General features: G+C 48.9%; 7 protein-coding genes across 7 annotated transcripts; 5 read left to right on the top strand and 2 right to left on the bottom strand.

The window, feature by feature from the left end:
* Positions 1-905: 905 nt before the first annotated feature.
* N7496_005476 (uncharacterized protein) lies at positions 906-2,022 on the bottom strand (the record flags this gene model as incomplete). The annotated part of the gene is made up of 3 exons (XM_056698405.1): positions 906-1,276; positions 1,337-1,637; positions 1,699-2,022. The coding sequence occupies 3 exons, from the start codon at positions 2,020-2,022 to the stop codon at positions 906-908; spliced, it is 996 nt and encodes a 331-aa protein (XP_056556930.1).
* Positions 2,023-4,195: 2,173 nt separating this feature from the next.
* fhpA (flavohemoprotein) lies at positions 4,196-5,458 on the top strand (the record flags this gene model as incomplete). Its single annotated transcript, XM_056698404.1, has 1 exon — positions 4,196-5,458. One exon carries the CDS (start codon positions 4,196-4,198, stop codon positions 5,456-5,458), a length of 1,263 nt encoding a protein of 420 aa, XP_056556929.1.
* Positions 5,459-6,041: 583 nt separating this feature from the next.
* Positions 6,042-7,261, top strand: N7496_005474 (uncharacterized protein; the record flags this gene model as incomplete). The annotated part of the gene is made up of 2 exons (XM_056698403.1): positions 6,042-6,733; positions 6,787-7,261. 2 exons carry the CDS (start codon positions 6,042-6,044, stop codon positions 7,259-7,261), a joined length of 1,167 nt encoding a protein of 388 aa, XP_056556928.1.
* A 388-nt stretch (positions 7,262-7,649) lies between these two features.
* Positions 7,650-8,628, top strand: N7496_005473 (uncharacterized protein; the record flags this gene model as incomplete). Its single annotated transcript, XM_056698402.1, has 2 exons — positions 7,650-7,910; positions 7,957-8,628. 2 exons carry the CDS (start codon positions 7,650-7,652, stop codon positions 8,626-8,628), a joined length of 933 nt encoding a protein of 310 aa, XP_056556927.1.
* A 4,381-nt stretch (positions 8,629-13,009) lies between these two features.
* Positions 13,010-13,964, top strand: N7496_005472 (uncharacterized protein; the record flags this gene model as incomplete). The annotated part of the gene is made up of 2 exons (XM_056698401.1): positions 13,010-13,330; positions 13,386-13,964. The coding sequence occupies 2 exons, from the start codon at positions 13,010-13,012 to the stop codon at positions 13,962-13,964; spliced, it is 900 nt and encodes a 299-aa protein (XP_056556926.1).
* Positions 13,965-16,220: 2,256 nt separating this feature from the next.
* N7496_005471 (uncharacterized protein) lies at positions 16,221-17,094 on the bottom strand (the record flags this gene model as incomplete). Its single annotated transcript, XM_056698400.1, has 2 exons — positions 16,221-16,569; positions 16,832-17,094. The coding sequence occupies 2 exons, from the start codon at positions 17,092-17,094 to the stop codon at positions 16,221-16,223; spliced, it is 612 nt and encodes a 203-aa protein (XP_056556925.1).
* A 2,069-nt stretch (positions 17,095-19,163) lies between these two features.
* Positions 19,164-20,783, top strand: N7496_005470 (uncharacterized protein; the record flags this gene model as incomplete). The annotated part of the gene is made up of 1 exon (XM_056698399.1): positions 19,164-20,783. The coding sequence occupies one exon, from the start codon at positions 19,164-19,166 to the stop codon at positions 20,781-20,783; it is 1,620 nt and encodes a 539-aa protein (XP_056556924.1).
* Between the last annotated feature and the right edge of the window lie 319 nt (positions 20,784-21,102).

Here is a 21,102-nt window from a genome sequence, read left to right as displayed (position 1 = left end):
AGTGCCTGGAGGAGGATTATCGCTAAGAATAAAGATAGTATTAATTTTGTAGTACAATTCGATAGAATTAGGCTGATTGCTTTTATTTGTTCTTTATGCTGCCGCGGCTTTGTTGCAAGTTTAACCGTGCTGCAGTCAGCAAGTTGTACTATAGCTTAATCAGGTGGCTAGCCCCTCGTTGTAGTAGAATATCTCGATCTACACCTAGAATACGGATGGGGTATATGTTGAAGAGCTCTGCAGGCATTGCAGTTCCGTGAATAGGGTTCTACAACTACTAAATAGTGCCATCACCTTGAAGGCTTTTTCAAAAGTCAATTGCGAGCTGACTTGCTTGGCGCTGCCAAACTAACCAAACCTTCAAATCAGATGCTCTAGCCGTGAACTATTGCGCTAGCGGAAAATCCTGACCAATCTTCTACCGCCAACAATCGTTTGTGGTAAATGGTGCCACCAATAATCTTCTCTTCGGGTTGCGCTAGGTTACACAAAGCTAGCGCGCAGCCTTGCGCTTGTGGATTACAGTACGGGATTTTGAACCTCCCTCAAAAATCAGACAGTCAGCTTTTGCCAAGGCTGACGTTGAAAAGATTATCGACGGCATATTGTGCTTCTTTACCCAATCTTTTACATTCTTGTCAATGTTTCAGTATTGCTCAGTGCCAGAGTTGAGAATTAATTAATTACTACAGTATCAAATTCACATGGAACAAAATCAACAGTGGATATACAGCTTGCGAAAATGAAACATCGCGTCTGCTTTCCTCCATTCCAACAATATAAGCCCATTGACACCTCTGAATGTCCCTCACAGTCAATATCGTCCAAGGTCATCATATTTCCCCGAACTACCCGCTCCACCGAGTATCGCATCATCCGAACATGACGACATCCGCATCTAGTCCTTAAACCTGCTGCTCGGGAGCAGTCTCGGAAGTGGGCGGACGCAAGAAGCCACTGGTGGCATCACCGTTGCTAGTGTAGTTACCATTAGCGGTGCCATTGCCAACACCATTGTGAATACCATCGGTCATTGTGCGCTCTGAAGCAACCATAGAGTCCTTCCGAGCCTTGGTCTCCCACTCATTATAGTCCTGACCAGGGTTGATGTTCTCCCAGCGGACATAGCAAAGCGCGTGGTAGAAGCCAGAAGCCAGCAGTGATCCGAGCAGAGGACCGACCCAGTAGATCCAATGGTATCCGGGGAAGCTGCGGTTGATAACATCGGGACCCAAGGACCGGGCAGGGTTTAGGGAACCACCAGTGTAGTAATCACCTAGAAAGAGACATTGTTAGATCTGTGCAAGTAGGAGAGTGATTCATGGTGAGAACATACCAACCAACTCGCAGACGAAGAAAGTGAGACCGATACCGACGGGTGCAAGGTAGGTCGACTTGTGCTTGACGACAGCCAGCATGATGATGACGAGCACGAGCTGAGCAGTGAGGAACATTTCGATAAAGAGACCCTGCGAGATGGAGGCACCACCGCCAAGTCGAGTGCCGACGTTCAAAGGACCCGGGAACAGTGCGCTGACAACACCAGCAGAAGCAATGCCGGCAAGCAGCTGGGCCGGGAAAACCATCAGGCCACGCAGTGCGGGCATGCCACCGGTCAAACATAGTGCAAGTGTGACCTGGATATCATTAGGTTGTTTAGCTTCAAATTGAAACATTTAGAGCTTGAGATTGACTTACAGCAGGATTAAAAAGACCACCAGTGACTCGGAAGAAAGCCCAGACATTGACAGTCAAACCGAAACCGAAACACAGAGACGAGTACAAGAGATTGGAAGTATTCGGGTACGATCCCGGCTCCGGCGCAGGTGTATTGGAGACCTGAGTTCCGGCGAACGAGAAGAAGAGGAACAGGAATGTGCCTATAAACTCTCCCACCATACAGAGAACGTTGAAGCGCATCCTGTCTGGCATCTGGAGCATAGGCAGCTGGCCACGACCTCCGGGGCCAGGCGGCCCAGCCAGTGAAGAGGCCTGTGACGACTCTCGCTTGTGGAATATCATCTTGTCGGGTTGAGATCTTTCAACTGGACAATTGCTAGTTTCTTGTTAAGACTTTCTTCAACGGGCTTCGGAATGTAGCGACAGTTTTGGAATCAATTCAAATAGTCAAGATTCCCAGTACCAACTGTCTCTCCGACCCAGTTTCGAGATATTTATTCAATAGCTCTTTTCATCGCAGACGTCACTATCAGCACTCCGACCAAGATAAACATCGAATGCAAGTATCATCGATGTGGTCTTGAAAGCGGAGATGATACGCGAGTCAGCTAGCCGAGCGATCTCATCGCCTCAGAGTAGCCTTTTTGCCTGGAATTGCAATATCCATATTGAGCCCTGTAGTCATAAATGGTCGAATCGCAAATTTTAGACAAATAGTGATGAGGTCAATATCAGTAGTTGTCCCATGTTTATGTGTTTGAATCCCCAGACTGGTATTGGGTGGAGAGGACTCCGTTTTCCGCAAACGGAAGGGTCTGGACTGTCGAGGACCACTAGCGAGTTCTTTGTATGGACTCCCACTAAATGATCATCTCTATAAGGGTTTGCGACAGGTGGACTGCTGGTTTTTGATTGGTCCTATTAATCCTATTAATGCTACAATTACGATCATGGGTTCATAGAAAAGCCATTGATTCTCGATGGATGCGCCTGAAACCTGACAAGTAGTAGCGTAGAGAGCACTGAATCATTTAAGACGGAGAAAATATACCAGGTGTCTAGACACTTTTTCCATCCCCTGTGATCGCCTGTGATCTCAAGATCATGATTTGTTGTTCAATAGTACTCCGCGGAGTCCCGGATGTCACCAAGCGATCACCAGGAGCCCTCGATAATGAAAATTCGAAATCCTGCCAGTCGCATGTTCTTGAAATTGAAATCTCCCTAGTTGCGATGCAAACCTAAGTACATGCATTTCCCCATCATCTCAAGACATGATTGGGTTTACCCCGCCATCCTGATAGCGATGCAGCAGCAAAGATAAGGTGCTTGAACATGTCTTGCTGAACTGGTGATCAGTGCTGAGCTTTAAACTCGCTACTGGTTTGACCCTGGCATATTCTCTGCGTGCTAATCTAAAGACTATTATTGGTCCGAAAAATTTCAATCGCACGTTAGTACCGGGTACGCGGCAGTCGGCGGGTTTTTGCTAAGAATTCCTAAGAATTCTCGTCGAGTGGGCTGACGGTCGGTATTGGGCGGCCGCCGCGTGACAAACAGAAAAAGTTCGATTTGTTGGCTCGGGGAGGACGCGACGGGTCACTCCCGAGCGGCAAACGGGGTTTAGTCCTATTCGAGTAAGCTGGTTCTATGACGGGGTATAGAGATGGAGGACTAAATAGACATGGAGAGGAAGGGATATGCAGGTAGGGCTATGCGGAGTAGTAATGTCTACTAACTCGATATCGTCATTATGGTTATTATAGACTCTGCTATACGCTTGGACAGGACGAGATAGGCAAATAGCAGGGATTAAGGATGGACTAAGATTGAGGAAAAAGTACTGAATGATATCACAGCTCGTGAATTTTTGCTGAGAGAAAACCTGGAATTTCCTTGAAGAAAGTATACTTCTCATTACTAAGGTACCAATAGGTACCATCATGAATTTATGTGAAGAGCTTTCTTCCGGTCGCTTGCAACATCTATTCTGTTCCCTTCATTTGTATTCCCCGAATTCCGGTGTCATAAAATGGCTAAAATGGACCCTATGCCGAGAAAACTCCAGCCGGGCGAAAGAGCCATCGAACCACACTGAGCCTCTGCTACCGCTTTATCAAGCCTCCTCCGCGGAGATGTTTATTTTTCTCGGGTCAAATCGTCCTCAATCACACCGAACCACAGGAACATTATACTCTGGTACCTGGACAGGCACACAATTCTCGACATTTCGAAACGCCCAGCGGGTACGCCGATGAGTCGAATGGCGCTTTTGCTTCCACCGGGCTTTGCTCGCGTTGCGCGGCAAACCCCTGCGTTGGGGTGAAGATAAATAGCTGGCTACCAGCCCGGCTTGTTGATGGGGATATTGTTCTTACAGACAGATTACTTCATACCAGAGTGGAGACACCTAATCAATATTGCTCTTGTATAAACCGTGCAACGCATCCTCGATCGGCTTCGTTTTTTTTTTTCTTTTCAAATATTCACCACAAAAATCACAATTACATCCACCATGGGTTCCGTCGCTGGATTAACTCCCAACCAACTCCAACTCATCAAGGCTACCGTGCCGGTCCTTGTTGAGCATGGCAAGACCATCACTACGGTGTTCTACAAGAACATGCTCGCTGCCCACCCGGAGCTGAATAACGTGTTCAACGTCCCCAACCAGCGCAATGGCCATCAGCCCCGTGCCCTTGCTGGCGCCCTCTTCGCCTATGCCGCCAACATGGACAACTTGGGAGCTCTGGGCCCTGCCGTTGAGCTGATTTGCCACAAGCACGCTTCTCTGTACATCCAGCCTGAGCAGTATGAGATCGTTGGCAAATTTCTCCTCGAGGCAATGGGCGAGGTCCTCGGAGATGCCCTTACCCCCGAGATCAAGGAGGCTTGGGGAGCCGCCTATTGGCAACTCGCTGATATCATGATCGGCCGCGAGAAGCAGATCTACCAGGAGAGCAAGGGCTGGACTAACTGGCGCGAGTTCAAGATCACCGACAAGGTCCAGGAGTCCGAGGAGATCACCTCTTTCTATTTGGCCCCAGTCGATGGCCAGCCTCTGCCAGTCTTCCAGCCTGGCCAGTACATCTCCGTGCAGGTCAACGTGCCCGAGCTCCAGTGCCTGCAGCCTCGTCAGTACTCGCTCAGTGACCAGCACTCCCAGGACTACTACCGCATCAGTGTCAAGAAGGAGAAGGGCCTGCCAGCCACCGACTCGGCTGCTGCAACTCACCCTGGCTACGTGTCCAACCTCTTGCACGACCGGTACAACAAGGGTGACATCATCAAGGTCTCTCACCCCTGCGGTGACTTCTTCTTGTCCGCCACTGCCGTGGAACCCACTACCCCGGTTGTCCTCCTCTCTGCTGGCGTCGGCTTGACCCCTATGACCTCCATCTTGAACACCCTGGCTTCCAAGACCGCCTCTACCGAGCGCAAGCTGCACTTCATCCACGGTGCTCGCACCTCTGGAGCCCGCGCTTTCAAGAACCACATTGCCGATTTGAAGAAGAGCCACGCCAACCTCCAGGCTACCTTCTTCACCAGCAACCCCACCGAAGCTGAGACGCAGGGCGTCGACTTTGACTACGTCGGCCGCGTAGACTTGAGCAAGCTGGACGCCAACAAGGACCTTTTCATGGACATTTCCACCACGGAATACTACATCTGTGGTCCTGACAAGTTCATGACCGACATGCAGACCACTCTCAAGGAACAAGGTGTGGCTGCCGACCGCATCAAGATGGAACTGTTCGGCACTGGCGGCATTAACTAGAAGAGGCCCCCTTTTCCCTCTGCATTTTCATTGATTAGACCGGCGTTTGTATGATACCTCTCTTCTCTCTCCTTTCCATATAATAGAATCGAATCAATTCACGAAATTACGAATTAAAATCACGCGAGATGACACTTCTTCAAGTTAGTCCACATCAAACCGGTAGGCGATCACTACGCTGGAATAGACTTGAATATGCGAGACACTCCCCAGGTTTCAGCCCCACTGCCAAGGGGCCAATTTCTCCGCTAGCCATCTTTACGAGGGGATTGTGACCATGCCGGGGCTATTTTTGGGCCGTCCGCCCGGGCTTGGCTGTACCCGCGGCCTGCCAAGTCTCGTATCGGCGACGATCTCATCTTGGATAGAGCTTTTTATACATCAACCTTGATTTACAGCAAGCAAAATACGACCGAGGATGGAATTTGAAGAGGTAGACGTGGTTACAGGGTCCAGAAAAACTCGTATAACTCATGCGCATGCGGGAGATTAGTCCAAGTTTTGGCATATATAACGCTGGTCAACCACCATCTGTTCCAAAGTTTCAACACGAGAGTCGTACAAAAAGTATCAAACCGACAAGATGCGGTACTCGACAATCCTTCAATTATCAGCCACCCTCCTCTCTTTTACTATCCCATCTACCCTCGCAGCAGACTCCCGCTACTGCATGAACAAGAACGTCATCAAAGCCAAAGACTTTACCCTCCAAGAATCCGCCGACAGCCCACACCTTGCAGCACTAGCCAAACACTTCGAAAGCACCGGCAAGAACGTCAGCGTTACCGCTGTCCTCAACTCTGGAAACCGAGACCTCAACAAAGGTCACCCATCAGTCGGGACTGGATCTCCTAATGAAGCATGGGCATGGAACTCTGGCGACTACAAGACTACCAAGTGGACGCCACAGGGTATCACCAGCTCTGCCGATGCACTCGGCACTGGAAAATGGAATGACCACGAAGCATGGATTGTGAGCTGGTATCAGAAAGGTGACAGTGTGCGGGTGAGTTTTGTCGATCGCAAAACACACAAGTATCGCCATGTCCTCCTTGTCTATCCTTCTGCGGACGATGACTTTAAGTCCATCGCCATCCATGCTGGGGGTATTATGTGGTATGGCAACCTGCTGTATGTTGTCGATACGAATAATGGAATTCGCGCGTTTGACCTGGATAACATCTGGGAAGTTGAAACTGCGGATGGCGTTGGGAAAATGAAGGATGGAAAGGGATATTCAGCGGATGGATATCAATATGTCCTTCCTCAAGTTCGGTATGTCCACTCAAGTCGCTTCTCTCAGGGTCATCACTAATAACTATCTACAGCTGGTACAAATGGACTCCCGGATCTAAATCTCCCTTCCGCTTCTCCTGGATCTCCCTCGACCGCAGCGACAAACCCGACACCCTCCTCGTCGGTGAATTCGTCCGTGACGGCGAAGTAGACACGAACAAGGACCCCGTCCCGATCCGGCTCGTCAAGTACCAGCTAGACTCGACGACTCGCCGACTTCGCACAGACAGCAATGGCTTGGCAACTGCCAGCTGGGCCCATTGCGTGGATATTCTGAAAATGCAAGGTGGTGTCTCCTACAATGGGAAATTCTATCTCTCGCGAAGCAATGGTCGCGACCCAAATGCTGGTGACCTGTTTACTTGGGAAGAGGGTAAGACTGCGACGAAGTTCACTAATTGGTTTATGGCCGGCAATGAGGACTTGAGTTATAATCCTGTGCGCAAGGAGTATTATACTGTGACTGAGTATGACGAGGGGAGGTTTATTCTCTCATACAAGGTGTGATTTGGGTCTAATGATGTCCTTTATTGGGATCTTGTCAAGTGGATCTTAAATACACATGGATCAAATCTGTTGTCAACTTCTTCCAGGCTATCTGGAGAGATATTTGTACGAATTCATAATATTGGAATTAGGGTACCATTCGTACAAAGCCTACGTCTTACAAGATGCTATTTAAACTCCGAGGGGTATTTCCGATGGCTAGAGAACACCAACCATCATCGGTGGCCGATATGTCCGACCGAATGAAGCCATTTATAATCAACTGCTGATAAATTGCATGGCGCCAAGAAATAGGAAACTACAAAAGTTCATCATCTGTTGCAACTTATCTCAAAAAGGCACACATCACCAACCATACCTCATCGAATACCCTCTTCAACTCCTCGCCATGTCTCCTAGAATTGGAGTCTTCCCCGCCTCTGGTGGCCTTGGAACAAGCATCGTCAATCACCTTACCAAACTCGTCTCAGCGTCTCAATTAGTCTTGATCGCACGCAACCCGGATAAATGGACCAGACTAGGTCAAGCTGGTGCCACATTGCGAAAAGCAGACTATGACCAGCCCTCTACCCTCGATAATGCCTTTGATGGAGTGGACGTCCTGATCCTCATTTCATATGCATCCTTCGAGATCAGACGCCGAGTGGAAGTAAGAAGCCTTACTCCCCGCAATCAACCACTACTAACAATCTCAGGTCCATCAACTAGCAATTCAAGCTGCGATAAAAAGTGGCGTGAAACACATCTTTTACTCATCTCTGGGTTTCGCCGGCGATCTCACCGACCACAGTGTAGCTCATGTCATGGGCGCACACCTCGAAACAGAGCGGTTTCTCGCGGAAATCACGGATAAAGTCACGTATACTTCCGTTCGGGAAGGACTTTATTCTGAATCGTTCCCAATTTACACGGCGTGGTTAGATCCCGCTAATCCTCCTACCGAAATCACTATTCCGCACTCGGGAGCTGGACCGGGAGTGTCATGGGTCAAACGGGACGAGCTTGGTGAAGCGACCGCGAAATTGATTGTTGGTTACATCGATCAACCTAAGAAATTCGATTACTTGAACAAAAAGGTATTGCTCACGGGTCAACGGGCAATTTCTCTTGCTGAGACGGTGGATATCTTGGGTCGTGCAATTGGAAAACCTCTCAAGATTAGGGAGATTTCTGTTGACGAGTATGTCCGGCTTACTCAAATCGGGGACAAGCATACGTACCATGGAGTTAACCTTTCGAGGGAGTGGGCTACCGCTTGGGAGGCCATCAAACAAGGAGAAACGGCTGTGGTGTCACCGGCGATCAAGGAGATCCTTGGACGGGAGCCAGAAAGCTACGAAAATACTATCCAAGCTTTGATTAGATGAGCCGATTATCTCAAGGACCATGTATGTACTGTTGAGTATTGAAAACATCAAGTATTGCATGCAAATAAGCGAAGAGGACATGTAACAAGAATTTCCTGACAAATAAATACAGTGCCAGTTCAACCCAGCTCTCATATGAAATACTCCCTCCCATTGGATAGGTGTTGGGTTCTAACCTTAAATGCCAACCCCTCCCCCTGGCAAGACTTGTTGTCTTTTTACCCCGCGCCAATCACCAGGATGGTGACGCTGCAAGTGCGATGTCGCACTTCTAGCAAGCCAACTCGCGAAAACTCCATAGAATGAAGATTGCGCATAACAGGCGTAGAGGCTAGCAACAAGTATAAGTGGTATCGCGGGAATGCCGCATGGAAACCATGCACCTGTTCAGGTAGGATTGTGCAAGGGCTCACTGAAGTCAAAGATCGGAGGGACCAACGTTAGCATCGAACTCGGACCGCATAGTTTCAAATTAGCTTTCCACTAGCCATGCGGCTCTCACACACGTGGAAAGACAGCCTCAATATCGATAGAGTCGTGAATCTGTCAAGGTCGAAATCGAGTTCCTCGATCTGGGATTCGTAACCCTTTTTGCATGCCTGCAAAAGTAGTCGAAAACGGACTTAAAGTGCCGCGTTAGTGACTCTAATAGAATGTCAATATCGAAACTCCCGGTTGTAGTGTATCTCCTCACAGTGCGGGGCGGAAGCAATGTATCCCATGGTCAGATTCTAGGGAGCCGATTTTGTTTGGTAGAACTTGGTCTTGAAGGATAAGTAAGTAGTTACTCGAACAGAGTCACTGCTCTGACCAGTTATAGGGCCGATGGGACTGGTTCTCTGGAGCCTTCACACTTGGGCATGATCGTTAGGGATCAATGGTTGCGGGGTACCTGGCAGCGAGAACTTTAGATAAAAACAACACTATCTCAAATGGATGAGGCCTGTGTTAAGTTGAGCATGCAGGGAGGAAGGATAACTTTGCACTCGATCACTGGAAAATGATTATTCTCGTCAGTTGCAAATTCATTAGAAGAGAGACATCATATTTTGCAGACCTTTCGTTCTGCAATCCCAGTCATCTGAGTCATTCTTCAACCGGATGATATATCACGCTTCGCAAAGCGAGTCAAATTCGTGAGGCAACCACCAAAATGCCGAGCACGTATCATAACTTACCCCCTCTTATCTGACGACCCGCCCCTAAGAGCCGCGCCCAAGAAGAGCTCTCACGAGCCTGACATCACAGCGGTAATAATTTTATCCCCCCATAAACAAACCCCTAATAGCCACATCTCCGTAGCTGCCGACGTAGATCCCGCCACGGAAGCCATAATCCGGGGAAAACTGCCTTATATCGGCAGTGCGATCCATTTCTCGATCCGGTGGACGGGGAGAGGCCCAGCTGACGATTTTCAATTTAGGTATTTAGTTAGGGCCCGGGCGATGACAGCTCCCCACCCGGACCGACAGCTTGCCGCGTGGACTGACCCTAGCGAGTAAATACTGGATGGGGTTAGCCCAAAAAAGTTCTCTTTTTCGGAAAAAAGGGGAGGGGAACGTTACTGGAATGGAGTTAGGGCAACGGTCAGCTTGCAGGGTGGACTTTGTTAGTTTGACGGCTGTGATCCACCCGGGTCGGTGCCGGGGCGGGCTGTTTAGGGCGGCTTGGGTTTTGTTTTGAGAGATCGTAGATCTGGATTGATGTAAATATTGTATAGAATAGGATTTTCAGTGCAGAGATGTATAATTGTGAATGATAGAGACATCCCTATTGCGAATAATCAGAATAATCACAGTGTGAACACAATTGAAATGCCAGACTCAACAATCCGAAATTTATTCACCCCAATCCCAACCCTACTATCACGGAAACCAGATCGCGACACAATTCCATTACATCAACAATAATTCCCATCAGGAGACTCCCTCACTCCCTCTAACCAAAACAACCCAAACCGTACACCGAGAAAGCCCATCCTAACCTCACATCCCGAAAACACTTCGTGTCGCAAAAACCAGATAGTGTCACGAGGACACCTACACAACCAAAACAGAGCCGTCGGTAGACATCGGGCTCCAAACAGCCTCCCAAAGCGCCAACACAAAAAGGAAACGAAACATCCGGATCACCCCACGGCCCAAAGTGGCAATGGTACGGGAATAGGAATATAGTTTGAGGCCTAGGGCGCGCGCCAGGGCTGGGTCAGCGGGAATTATGGGCGTTGCTAGTGGTCCGTTAGAGAGGTTCCACTGCGGACGGGGTGTCGCGATAGGTTGGGCCTAATCGGGGGGAGGTTTGAGATAGTACAGGTGGTTACTGTAGATGGGGCTTTCACGAGGGCGCTAGAGAGTGTGTACAATGTGTATATTGTGTGGTGGAGGGTTGACGGAGAGCCTGCCTCCACTTGTTTCCACTGCACGGGTGAGATGCACGGTGTCGGAATTGGTCCCGCAGCTACTTAGTCCCGCAAATGTTGGTCTAGATGTATGTCGTAGCAGGAGGGGCATGGAGGACTTGCAGGTTGGGCGGTACCTGGAACATCCTCAGGAGACAGAAGTTGGTACGAATACAAGGAGGAGAGAAATGAATTGGTACGGATGAATGGAACGTTTCCATTTCATCACTTTTCTCGTACGAATGAATAGTATAATCTCGTTGTATCATCCTTCTCGCACGAATAATGATCTCGCCACGGTTCAACCTTGGAAGTATATCGTCATGTGTCAGGTTCCCGAGGTTGACGCCTGACAAGGCCACTACAGTATTGGCCACGACTACCACTCGGTAGGTTAATTCCATAAAGATAGATTGAAGAAATTAAGCGATGTTGCGTTCCACGAACCCTGTCCGAGTTATGATGAGAGTGGCTTTCTGCTAGAACGGATTGTCGGGTCCGCTACTAGGTGTGCACAGTGCTTGCATTTCTGCACTCGAATATACCCCTGTCGAGTCGAGTCCAGACTATCTGCAGCGACGTTTGCCCTGGTAGTATGTAGTATCCCGTATGCAGTCTGCACAATGGAATATGCAACTCAAAAGTTTGTATGAATATCTATTTCCATAGCTAGCTGCTATTGACAAAATACTATACATGATTTGATCCCGGGCAACTGCAGAAAGTTGATAATCTGTAACCAGCATGTCTACGTGAATATGCATGTGTCATACTTGACCTGACAGGTTGAGGTGCAGCGGATCGCCGCCATGCAGGGCTACCCGGGCGAGTCAGTTGCAATTGGAACCGAATATAGAGTAGTCATAGTCATAGTCAAGGCTAGGTACCAGGTAATGAATTTTTCCGGTCGGGGGATGAAACAAGCGAGTCAATTAGGAAGTGGTGATTGGTAAAATGTTACAGAATAAGACTTTTTGTCGGTAGTGTATGCCATAAAAGATATGAACACAGTACAATAGTACAATAGTACAGGCTATGCTGTCAACTATGTAAAGTGTCGGCCCCGAGACTCGGCCGGAGAACGGCTTGGCATTGACTCTTCCACTGGTTCTCGCGGGTTTTCGGCCCCACTTTCGCTGACATTTTTTTGCCTCCGTTTAAAGTAGGAGTCGATGGAGTACAACCAGTAACTATCTGGATTATTAGCGGAGAGAAAGTACCGTATCCCTAAAGTGTTTTCAACGGTTTCATGAACGCGGGACTACAGATGAACTCTCGGAATTACTCACGGCTGATCTGCCCCCCTTCGGAGCCGGCCGTGGACCTTGTCAACGTGCTCCCAGATGGCTAAGGTGATCTCGGCTCGACTGCACCGAGCGAATCGCATACTTCAAAGATCAGAGCTTGCCGGTAACCTACGCCAGTTACGGCCGGGAGAACAGGGTCCTACTACTGGCGGAGTGGACATTATCATTTTATCATTTAATTCATTATTATTTTTCAATCGGGTCTATTCTCTTTTTTCGACTCCCCAAAAACCTGACATCACAAGTCAATTCGGCTGGGAGACTCGGTCCCAACTGAGTCGTCATCCCGGTCCGGCCCCCTTGTCCGTGGATTTTTGCATTTCTATTTTCCCTATTTGTTTTCGATGTGCGATCGAATATCGGGGACCATTATATAACGGCTCGGACACGGCCGATCGGATACTTCTTTTTTATTTCCATGGTTCATCATTGAATACATTTCATCGGCCTTGAATTATCTTGATCTATAATTCTCCTCCTCAGCTTCCGCCACCCAAACAACAAACAACAACAACAACAACCAATTACTCTCCACTACAAGCTACAAGCTACAACTACGCTTATCATCCCAGGCTTGTGCGCAGATATTTATATCCTGTTCTCGAACCCCGCCATTTGCCATCCTGCCTAATATCTTCCGTGCATGATCGCAACCTCTTATCATCCCCGTCCAACCATGGCATTTAACCGCACCGCTCTATCCAATTTATCTCTCGAAGACGAGAGATATCTCAACCAACAACTCAGTCCACAGTCTCGCCCCATGGAGCTGTTCCCCACGACCAAGGCCTCCGACCCTCTGCCCGGCAATTGGTCCTACGACAGCGCCATTGACCTCTTCTCCCTGAACCCCGCCGACATGGACCCGGTCTCCTTCGACTTTGCCGATATGACCAGCGCCGACTCGAAGGATCTATTCATGGATCCCTTCGGTACACCAACTGCCATTAGCGGATTCAGCATGCCCACAGCCGAAGACACCGTCTCGCTCTCTTCAGTATGACACCTTCCACCGCATCAGCAACAACCAAAACTAACCCCCAACCTCGCAGGATCTCGATAGCGACGACCAATCCTGGTCCATGAGTGCCCGCCCCTCAATCGATATGACCATGACATCTCCAACAACCACCTCAAACAAACCAATTACCCGCGCCTCCACTTCCACCTCCAACACATCAACATCAAAATCAACACGCTGGTCGTCCAGCCCCGAAATCAAACCCCAAGAATACAACCCCCCACGTACCGACAAGCGCCGCAAAACCCGCTCCCTCTCCGACGAATCCACAACCTCCTCTTCCGGCCAAGCCCCAGCGTCAGCCCCACAAGACCCCCAAGGCCGCAACGCCGCCAAACGCGCCGCCCACAATATCATCGAGAAGCGTTACCGCACAAACATGAACGCTAAGTTCCTGGCTCTGGAGAAAGCTATCTCCCCAGCTGGAGTGCAAAAGTCTTCCCGTGCAGGCGCGGGCTCGCTCAAAAAGTCGGAGATCCTGAGTAATGCACTGGCGTATATCGAGCGCATTCAGCAGGAGAATCTGGCGGTGCAGAAGGAGTTGGCGTTATTGAAGCAGGGCATTGTTCCGGGTGGGATGTGGAGGAGTTCGAAGCAGGGTCGCTCGTGAAGGTGACTTTTGTTTTTGACCCTTTGACTTGCCTATCGTGCATATGGTCTTTGATTCTCCCTTTTTTGGTCGCCTGTGCTCTTTGTTTTGCGCTCGTGCCTCATGACCGTGACGTGCGATATATAAACTAGACAATCGTCGGAATCCCCGCTGGCGGATGGAGTTTTTATCATTTCTGGTTTCGCCTCGTTCGGGTCATGGTCATGAAGACGGTTTGTTTTGATTTCATGGTTCGGTTCGGCGTTCGAAGAGACTCGGATACTCTCTGGCTTTGGTGTTTTATTTCTGTGGTTGCTTTTCCATTCTGCATCGGTCGTTCGGCCACTCTCCCATCATCATCGTGATTATTGTGTCATCTTCGGGTCCTGGTGACAAAACAAAAGCGTGCTTGTGCTTGTGCGTTGGCTTTCGCCTTTCTGTGTTCGAGATTCCCCTGCTCCATGTTTCAGTCGGTGTTGTCCGATAGTGGTTCAAGCATTAATTTAATTACCAAGACTCTCATGATCCATACCTTGTGCATGCTCCTCGCTGTCGTATTGATGCCTGTGGGAAGTCACGGGGTAAGATGGCAGTCGTAGTGTTGACTGGCTTGTGAGGATGGGAATAATTTCGATGGCATCGTGCTGAGGACGGCAAGTGAAGATATTTTCCGAGTTAAGCGAGTGTTGACTCAGTTGAGCTGATTCGAGTTGATCGTTGCAGAAGTGTCCCCGGCCTTCCCGATTCGGTAATGGTTGCGCCGTGCAGCCTTGGGAGGATTGGACATATAAGGCTGATGGTAAGTCTCGTTGATGATGATTTCCTTCTTCTTCTGCGCTGGCCAGACATTGGTCAGGCTGGGGATGGATTCTTCCTTGCGATGGGTCCCTGTTATCCGTGAGAAAGTCCTGGGAGCTGAGCTCACCATCACCTCCTCGACATTCTCGATTCACCATCAGGTCAAATCATACCAGCACGCTTGGGTGGACAACAAAGCAGCACCGAGAAGGCTCTTCAAAGCAAGGGCAATCCTCCAAGGCTGATGCTGTGCCACATCGCCAGTCACACAAAGCCCAACTCCTCAAGCACAACGGGTGTGCAACCGGATCAGACACAAGGAGTCAACTCTACAAGAGCAACCTTCCTGCAGAAAACCAGCATTCCCCCCCTTTCCCCAGATCCACGGCAGAATCCGCATATCCTCCTCGGAGAAGGCCATCAATTAGTCACACAGAATTAGTCACACAAAACACTCTTGCAAGTATTTCCATTGCTAATACTCCGGATCGATAGACGTGCCCGACGAGAAAGTCCGCCATCCAGCGAGCGCCACATCACAGAACGCAGAATTCCCGCATCAAGTGACAATTCAATCCCATAATCCACTTGGAACGACACCGCAAGTGTTATTCATGGCGATTACTCATGATATTGGAGCTTGCAACAAGATCTCGCCGCTAATTCAGGGCTCAGGCCGCCGGTGCGGGTATCGGACTCGGTCGGTCGAGAGGCTGATTGTGGTTGTACATGCCTAAACGGGGTTGGCATGGCTGTGAGCGTACCTGATCATCGCCAGGATAACAAAAAGCCTCAAAATTATTATTATTCACGGTGAGGAAATACCGGAACTGCTCGGGAGATATCGTGAAGGTGAACAGTTCGCATACCCCAGAGACAGGTTAACGTCGAGCGTCCGTGTGATGAAATCCCTCACCCCGCATTCCATTCCCATCGATCGCGAGTCTATCTGAACTTCACGGGATACACCCGACCCCCCAATCTTTTCTGAAAAGATGTCCCGAAAAAGGAAAGAGGAGGAGATTCCTCAAGGCCGAGCGGCGATAAAGACCAATGATAACGCCCGGATGGGTTTCGGTTCCTCCCGGCACTAACATTTCATCTCAACCAGCTACGACGAGCATGGCATACGATTGTGTTACATACTCTATATGTGGAAATGGGATTTGGGAGAATCTTGGAATTAATTTTTTTTTCCAGATTTATTTTGGCCTTCTCTATATTGCACCCATCGGCGACCCACTGTTTTACCGCCTCTATCAAGCTTGGCTTTGCGATTGTCAGGTGTTTTGGCTCCTTGTAGGACTGATATTGCTGATTCGGTTTCAACTCTACAATCGAGTCCATTCGTTGATTTCCAAAAGAGTATGGTTATACCGTCAAAGTGAACCTACTAAGTCACCAATATGCCGACCGAGATCGATCAAGACATCTATTCAGCTAAGATAACAAGACACATATCGTGTCTAATGATGCGATCTAGTCAGAGCAAACAATGGAAGATTTCGCACTCTTAAATCCATCCATGAGGAAGCACCCAGTGGACCCTAGATCAACCACCGTCTCGAATGCCCGGTTCTGCGCGATGCCCACCAGCGAAAGTGAAGTTTCATTAGCAGTCGAGGCCTGATACACGTTCCAAGCCTTGATTTCCGTCACACTTCCAGCCCATAAAAGCCGTTTCGCCAGCCAAAACAAGTTCCGGCCTTTCTGCCACATACCAGTCCACGTACCCTTATACGCACGGTATCTAGCAACCTCATTGTCAAACCCATGTCGAGCCTCCCATTTCAAGTCATTGACATTAGCACCAGGGCCGACCTTAAAACTCTCGCAAAAGGGGGAGGTTGGCCGTAACTGATGAAACCCGTGTTGAGTTTTGCATATCAGTTACTTGCATTTGGGGAGTTTTTCTAACATTATCAGTCATGTCCAAACACCAGCAAGACAAGTGGTGACCTACTGCTCGAGCAATTACTATCCGTAAAGTACCCATTGACGTAGCATGTCGTCTTTAGATATGTAATTTGATCCCAGGAGCTACTCCAGTTAGTATCCAACAGCAGGTCATAATTTAGTATCAAACATACCAAACCCCATTATAGCAATCGCCATGCTTCCAACACGCAAAGGTGAGTTTCTCTCCCTTGGGAAACCCAAAGATTGCGCCCGCGTCCAACTTCGCATCGTACCGGCAGTTGACATAATGGTCGACATTGACGATTTTGCAAGTCTGCGCTGATGTGCGCTTCTCAAGGTCTAGCTCTCCATCTGCTTCGGCTTCGGGGTCCGCGACGGGGGCGGCGGCGGCCAGGAGGGGGAGGAAGGTAACTGCGAGACTAAGGAACTTCATCTTGTTTAGTTATTAACTAATGTTTGCTCTATCGTGGGATCCTCTTGCAGAACAATGGTGTACTTATACTCAACATTGGAGTTTTGATATCCTCGTATTGCCCAGCCTACTTCCTCGTATTCTTGCCCTACGCTGCTATTCATAGGCAAATACGCTAGTGCGATTAATCCGAGGTTGCATTCTCGTATCCAGCCATTTTTAGTACAATATAGCCTGGCTAAAACGGCCCTAATTATAGTGAATTCCTGAGTTTACGAACATACATACGTTGTCAAAATTAGATTCCTCATACAAATTACGAATGTCCGAGCAACTGCGAACTTGTTGACATTTTACCCTCCAATCCGTTGTATCAATTAGCAAACTAAGCCCTTCTAGGCAGTAGGCTAGCCGTTTACGGTAAGGGGTGTCACGTTGGGGGCCAGTGAAAGTACCCATCGCCCGAGGCTGGGCTGAGTAGTCCACTATGCCGAAATATATATCATGGAATATATCGGTTAACGAATCGAAAGCTCCGACAGAGAACGAGGCGTAATAAAAGCCAGGCTTTATTGTATCTTTAACATCGCTCGACCGAGTAGCCGTCTTAGCTGGGAATTACCACGTTAAAGTTAGTAGTACTGACTAGCCGCCCTCTAGGATTGAAAGGCTGTAATTCTGGAACCTTTAGTATTTATATTGGAGCATAAGGCTAAACATGATCTTCAACTCCAACGCTAGCATTGGATGATAGCCAATCCCTGTTCCTTAATGTAACCATTCATATGACACTATGGCGATTCGCGCGTGACTTGAGTCCCTTTTGATAGCTTTTTCGATACATATAGTGATTGGAGAGCTGAAATTCTCTGTACAATTCGAACCTCACGTCCCAAAGCCTTTTCAGGCTGCATCCCACTGCCTTCGCTCCCGAGGCCACTTTGTGAAACGATTACCCGTAAGGTGAGGCTGATGGGGCTATTAGGAATGCTTGGTATGTTGGCGACTGGAACAAACTCGACTTTCAATGACTTTTCCATCGCCACAATGCCATCGTCCAAGGGCATATTAGACCCGGCTAGACCCAAGACCACAGCCTCCTTAATCTGGACATAGCTAGTCGATGATTTTGCATAGATAGTTTTAACTACCTCTCCAAGAGGCTGCTGCCTTAGGAACATTGCAAAATAATCGTCATCATCTTCAGGGTATCCGGCATCTCTGTACATACGAAAATAGGCACAGCGTGCCAGTTCACGGTAAGAATGGTTCAGAGGCTCAAAGAGCCGCCTAAATTCAAAAGAGAGCCACATTGATTGAAAGGAGAGTTGCCCGAGACTAAAAAATTAATGACATCATGGAGATTGACCCGAGCATGAGAATTTTAATAAGCAGAGATGGCTCCTGTCTAAACTTACGTGGCCTTGATAATCCACATTGCTGGTGCGGCCCGAAGTAAGGATCAGGATAGATTTCCACGTTCGACTTGAAGGAGTTTCTAGAAGTCATAATTCGAAAGGATATCATCGGTGAAACGGATGCTGCGTTTATACATGACAGTAGGCTATACTAAGCTTTGAGGGATCTGGAGGTCACCACCGATGTTACCCCATCAGGCTTAGTCTCCGCAGTTTCAGACTATGGATCCTCAAGGAGAGCCATCAGTATTGGCTCCCTTACGCATGCTTAACGTTCTCAAGTTCATCTAGTCTTGATCTGAAGCAGGTACGTAAACCTTTCCCCCTTTTTAAAGTATGCTAAACCTGAAGAACCTCCGGATCAACGGAAGATCTTCCTTTCCTGACGTATCTTGACCCGCATCAAGATAAAAACCTGTAGTCTATATTGACAATGAACGCGTGTTCAGAGACCAAAAACCGAGTTATTGCATTGCAAGTCGCGAATGCAATTTATTATGGATATTGAAGTGGGATGGCCGGATCAGATAATCTCCGAGTCTTGAAGCATTACTTCCTGTCACCCGGAGCAATTGCACATCCGGTCCTGTCTACTCTCAATTCATAAATAATCGGCTTCCTGCCCACTTGATGGATTGATACCTTGGGTACCATCAGATCTTCCAATCAAAAATGAAGTCTTCCGTCCTCCCTCTGGCTGGATTGGTGGCTGGTGTCTACGCTGTAAAGAACTGCACCGTGGCCCGCTTGACAGAGCTGCTCCCCCAAAATGCAACTGTCTACTATGCCAAAGACTACCCAGCTCACTACAATTTCACTCCCCCGACTAGCCTGAACTATGGTGCAACCTCTAACCCCATGGGTATCAGTGCTTACGAGCTCCCCGTCGCTGCATGCATTGCTCAAGCAAACATCACCTTGCCCAACAACACCCAGCATAGTGTTGGCTTCGTTTTGCCCGACGATTGGAACGGTCGTTTCCTCGCAAACGGTAATGGCGAATTCGCTGGTTCTATCAGCTGGGACTCCATTATCTCTGCTTCTTGGTATGGCTTCGCTGTCGTTTCCTCTGATCTCGGCCACGAGGGAAATAACGGTAGTTTCGGATACCATAATGAGCAGGCTCTCCAGAACTGGGGTCACCTTGCTCTCCACAATGCCGTCGTGAATGGGAAAGCTGTGACTGAAGGTTATTATGGGGACAAAATATCTTACTCGTATTACCGCGGCTGCTCAGCTGGCGGTAAGCAGGGTTTGAAGGAGGTTGAGGAATATCCCGATGACTTTGACGGTGTTATCGCTGGTGCTCCTGCTTGGTGGACTTCCCATCAGCAGCTGTGGAATGTCATCACCGCCGTCTGGAATCTCCCCGTAACTGCAGACTACCATGTCACAAGCGATCAGATGTCTGTTGTCGCTACCGAGTTACTGAAACAGTGCGATCCCCAGGACGGCGTCAAGGACAATATCCTCCAGAATCCCTTCGGCTGCGTCTTCGATCTCACCACCCTTGTCTGCAACTCGACTTCAACCAACGATACCTGCCTTACGTCCCCACAGATCGGCACTGTCAACAAGTTCTTCAACCCCTGGGTTGACGCGAACGATACATTCATTTTCCCTGGCTACACTCTCGGTACAGAAGTTGGCGCTCCGAGCCTCGATTCAGCCTTGGTCACCTATATCCAATACATGCTCCAGATCGGTGGTGACTGGACATGGGAAGACTGGAACAGCCAAGAACTCATCGCACTCTCCGAGAAGATCAACCCCGGTAACGCGACCGCCGACAATTTCGACATCTCCCCCTTCTACAAAAAGGGCGGCAAACTGATCCACTATCACGGCTACTCCGACCCAAGTATCGCAACTGGCTCCTCATTCTATTTCTTCAACCACGTTGTCGAGGCCCTCAAGCCTCAGAATATCCCTATTGACTCGTTCTACCGCTTCTTCCCGATCCCGGGTATGGAACACTGCACTGCCACGCCGTCAGATCAGAATGCCCCGTGGTACATTAATGGTGATAACCAAGGTGATTCGTTGAGTGGTCATCACTGGGGCGTGCCCGGGTTCAATGATCCCGAGCATGACGTTGTCCTGGCTATTATGAACTGGGTAGAGAACGGGACTGCGCCGGATTATCTCATTCCTACTAAGTGGTGGAATGATAATCCTGCTGATGGTGTGGAGATTCAGAGGCCTATCTGTCCTTATCCCCAGCTCGCGCTGTACAAGGGCAGTGGTAACACTAGCCATGCGGAGAACTGGCACTGTGGGACCTTGTATTAAGTTGTGAGTGAAGTATGGGGACGATTGGGTGGGTGAGGTGGATTTCGAGGAGAGACAGCTTCATTAATTGCCCTAGAGGTGCGGGCATTCCATCCATGGTTTTTTTTCGTCTGTGTTTGCGTCGCCACGTGGCATCAACTGTGCGTAAAGATTGTGCAAGATAGAGTGCCAATACCCTATCCCGGTAAGAGATCAATAGCAATCACAGAATCCAGTCCCGAATCTATTTCATTTTTCCACATTCTGGGCTGGATAATTTCTGCTTAATCACCGCTTTTGAACTGAATTTGGAGCGACAGTGATGAGACGTGACAAAAGG

The sequence above is a fragment of the Penicillium cataractarum genome, assembly GCF_028827025.1.
Source record: "Penicillium cataractarum strain IBT 29864 chromosome Unknown utg000004l, whole genome shotgun sequence".
Classification (NCBI taxonomy): Eukaryota; Fungi; Ascomycota; class Eurotiomycetes; order Eurotiales; family Aspergillaceae; genus Penicillium; species Penicillium cataractarum.
This window is presented reverse-complemented; position numbering and strand designations above follow the sequence as displayed.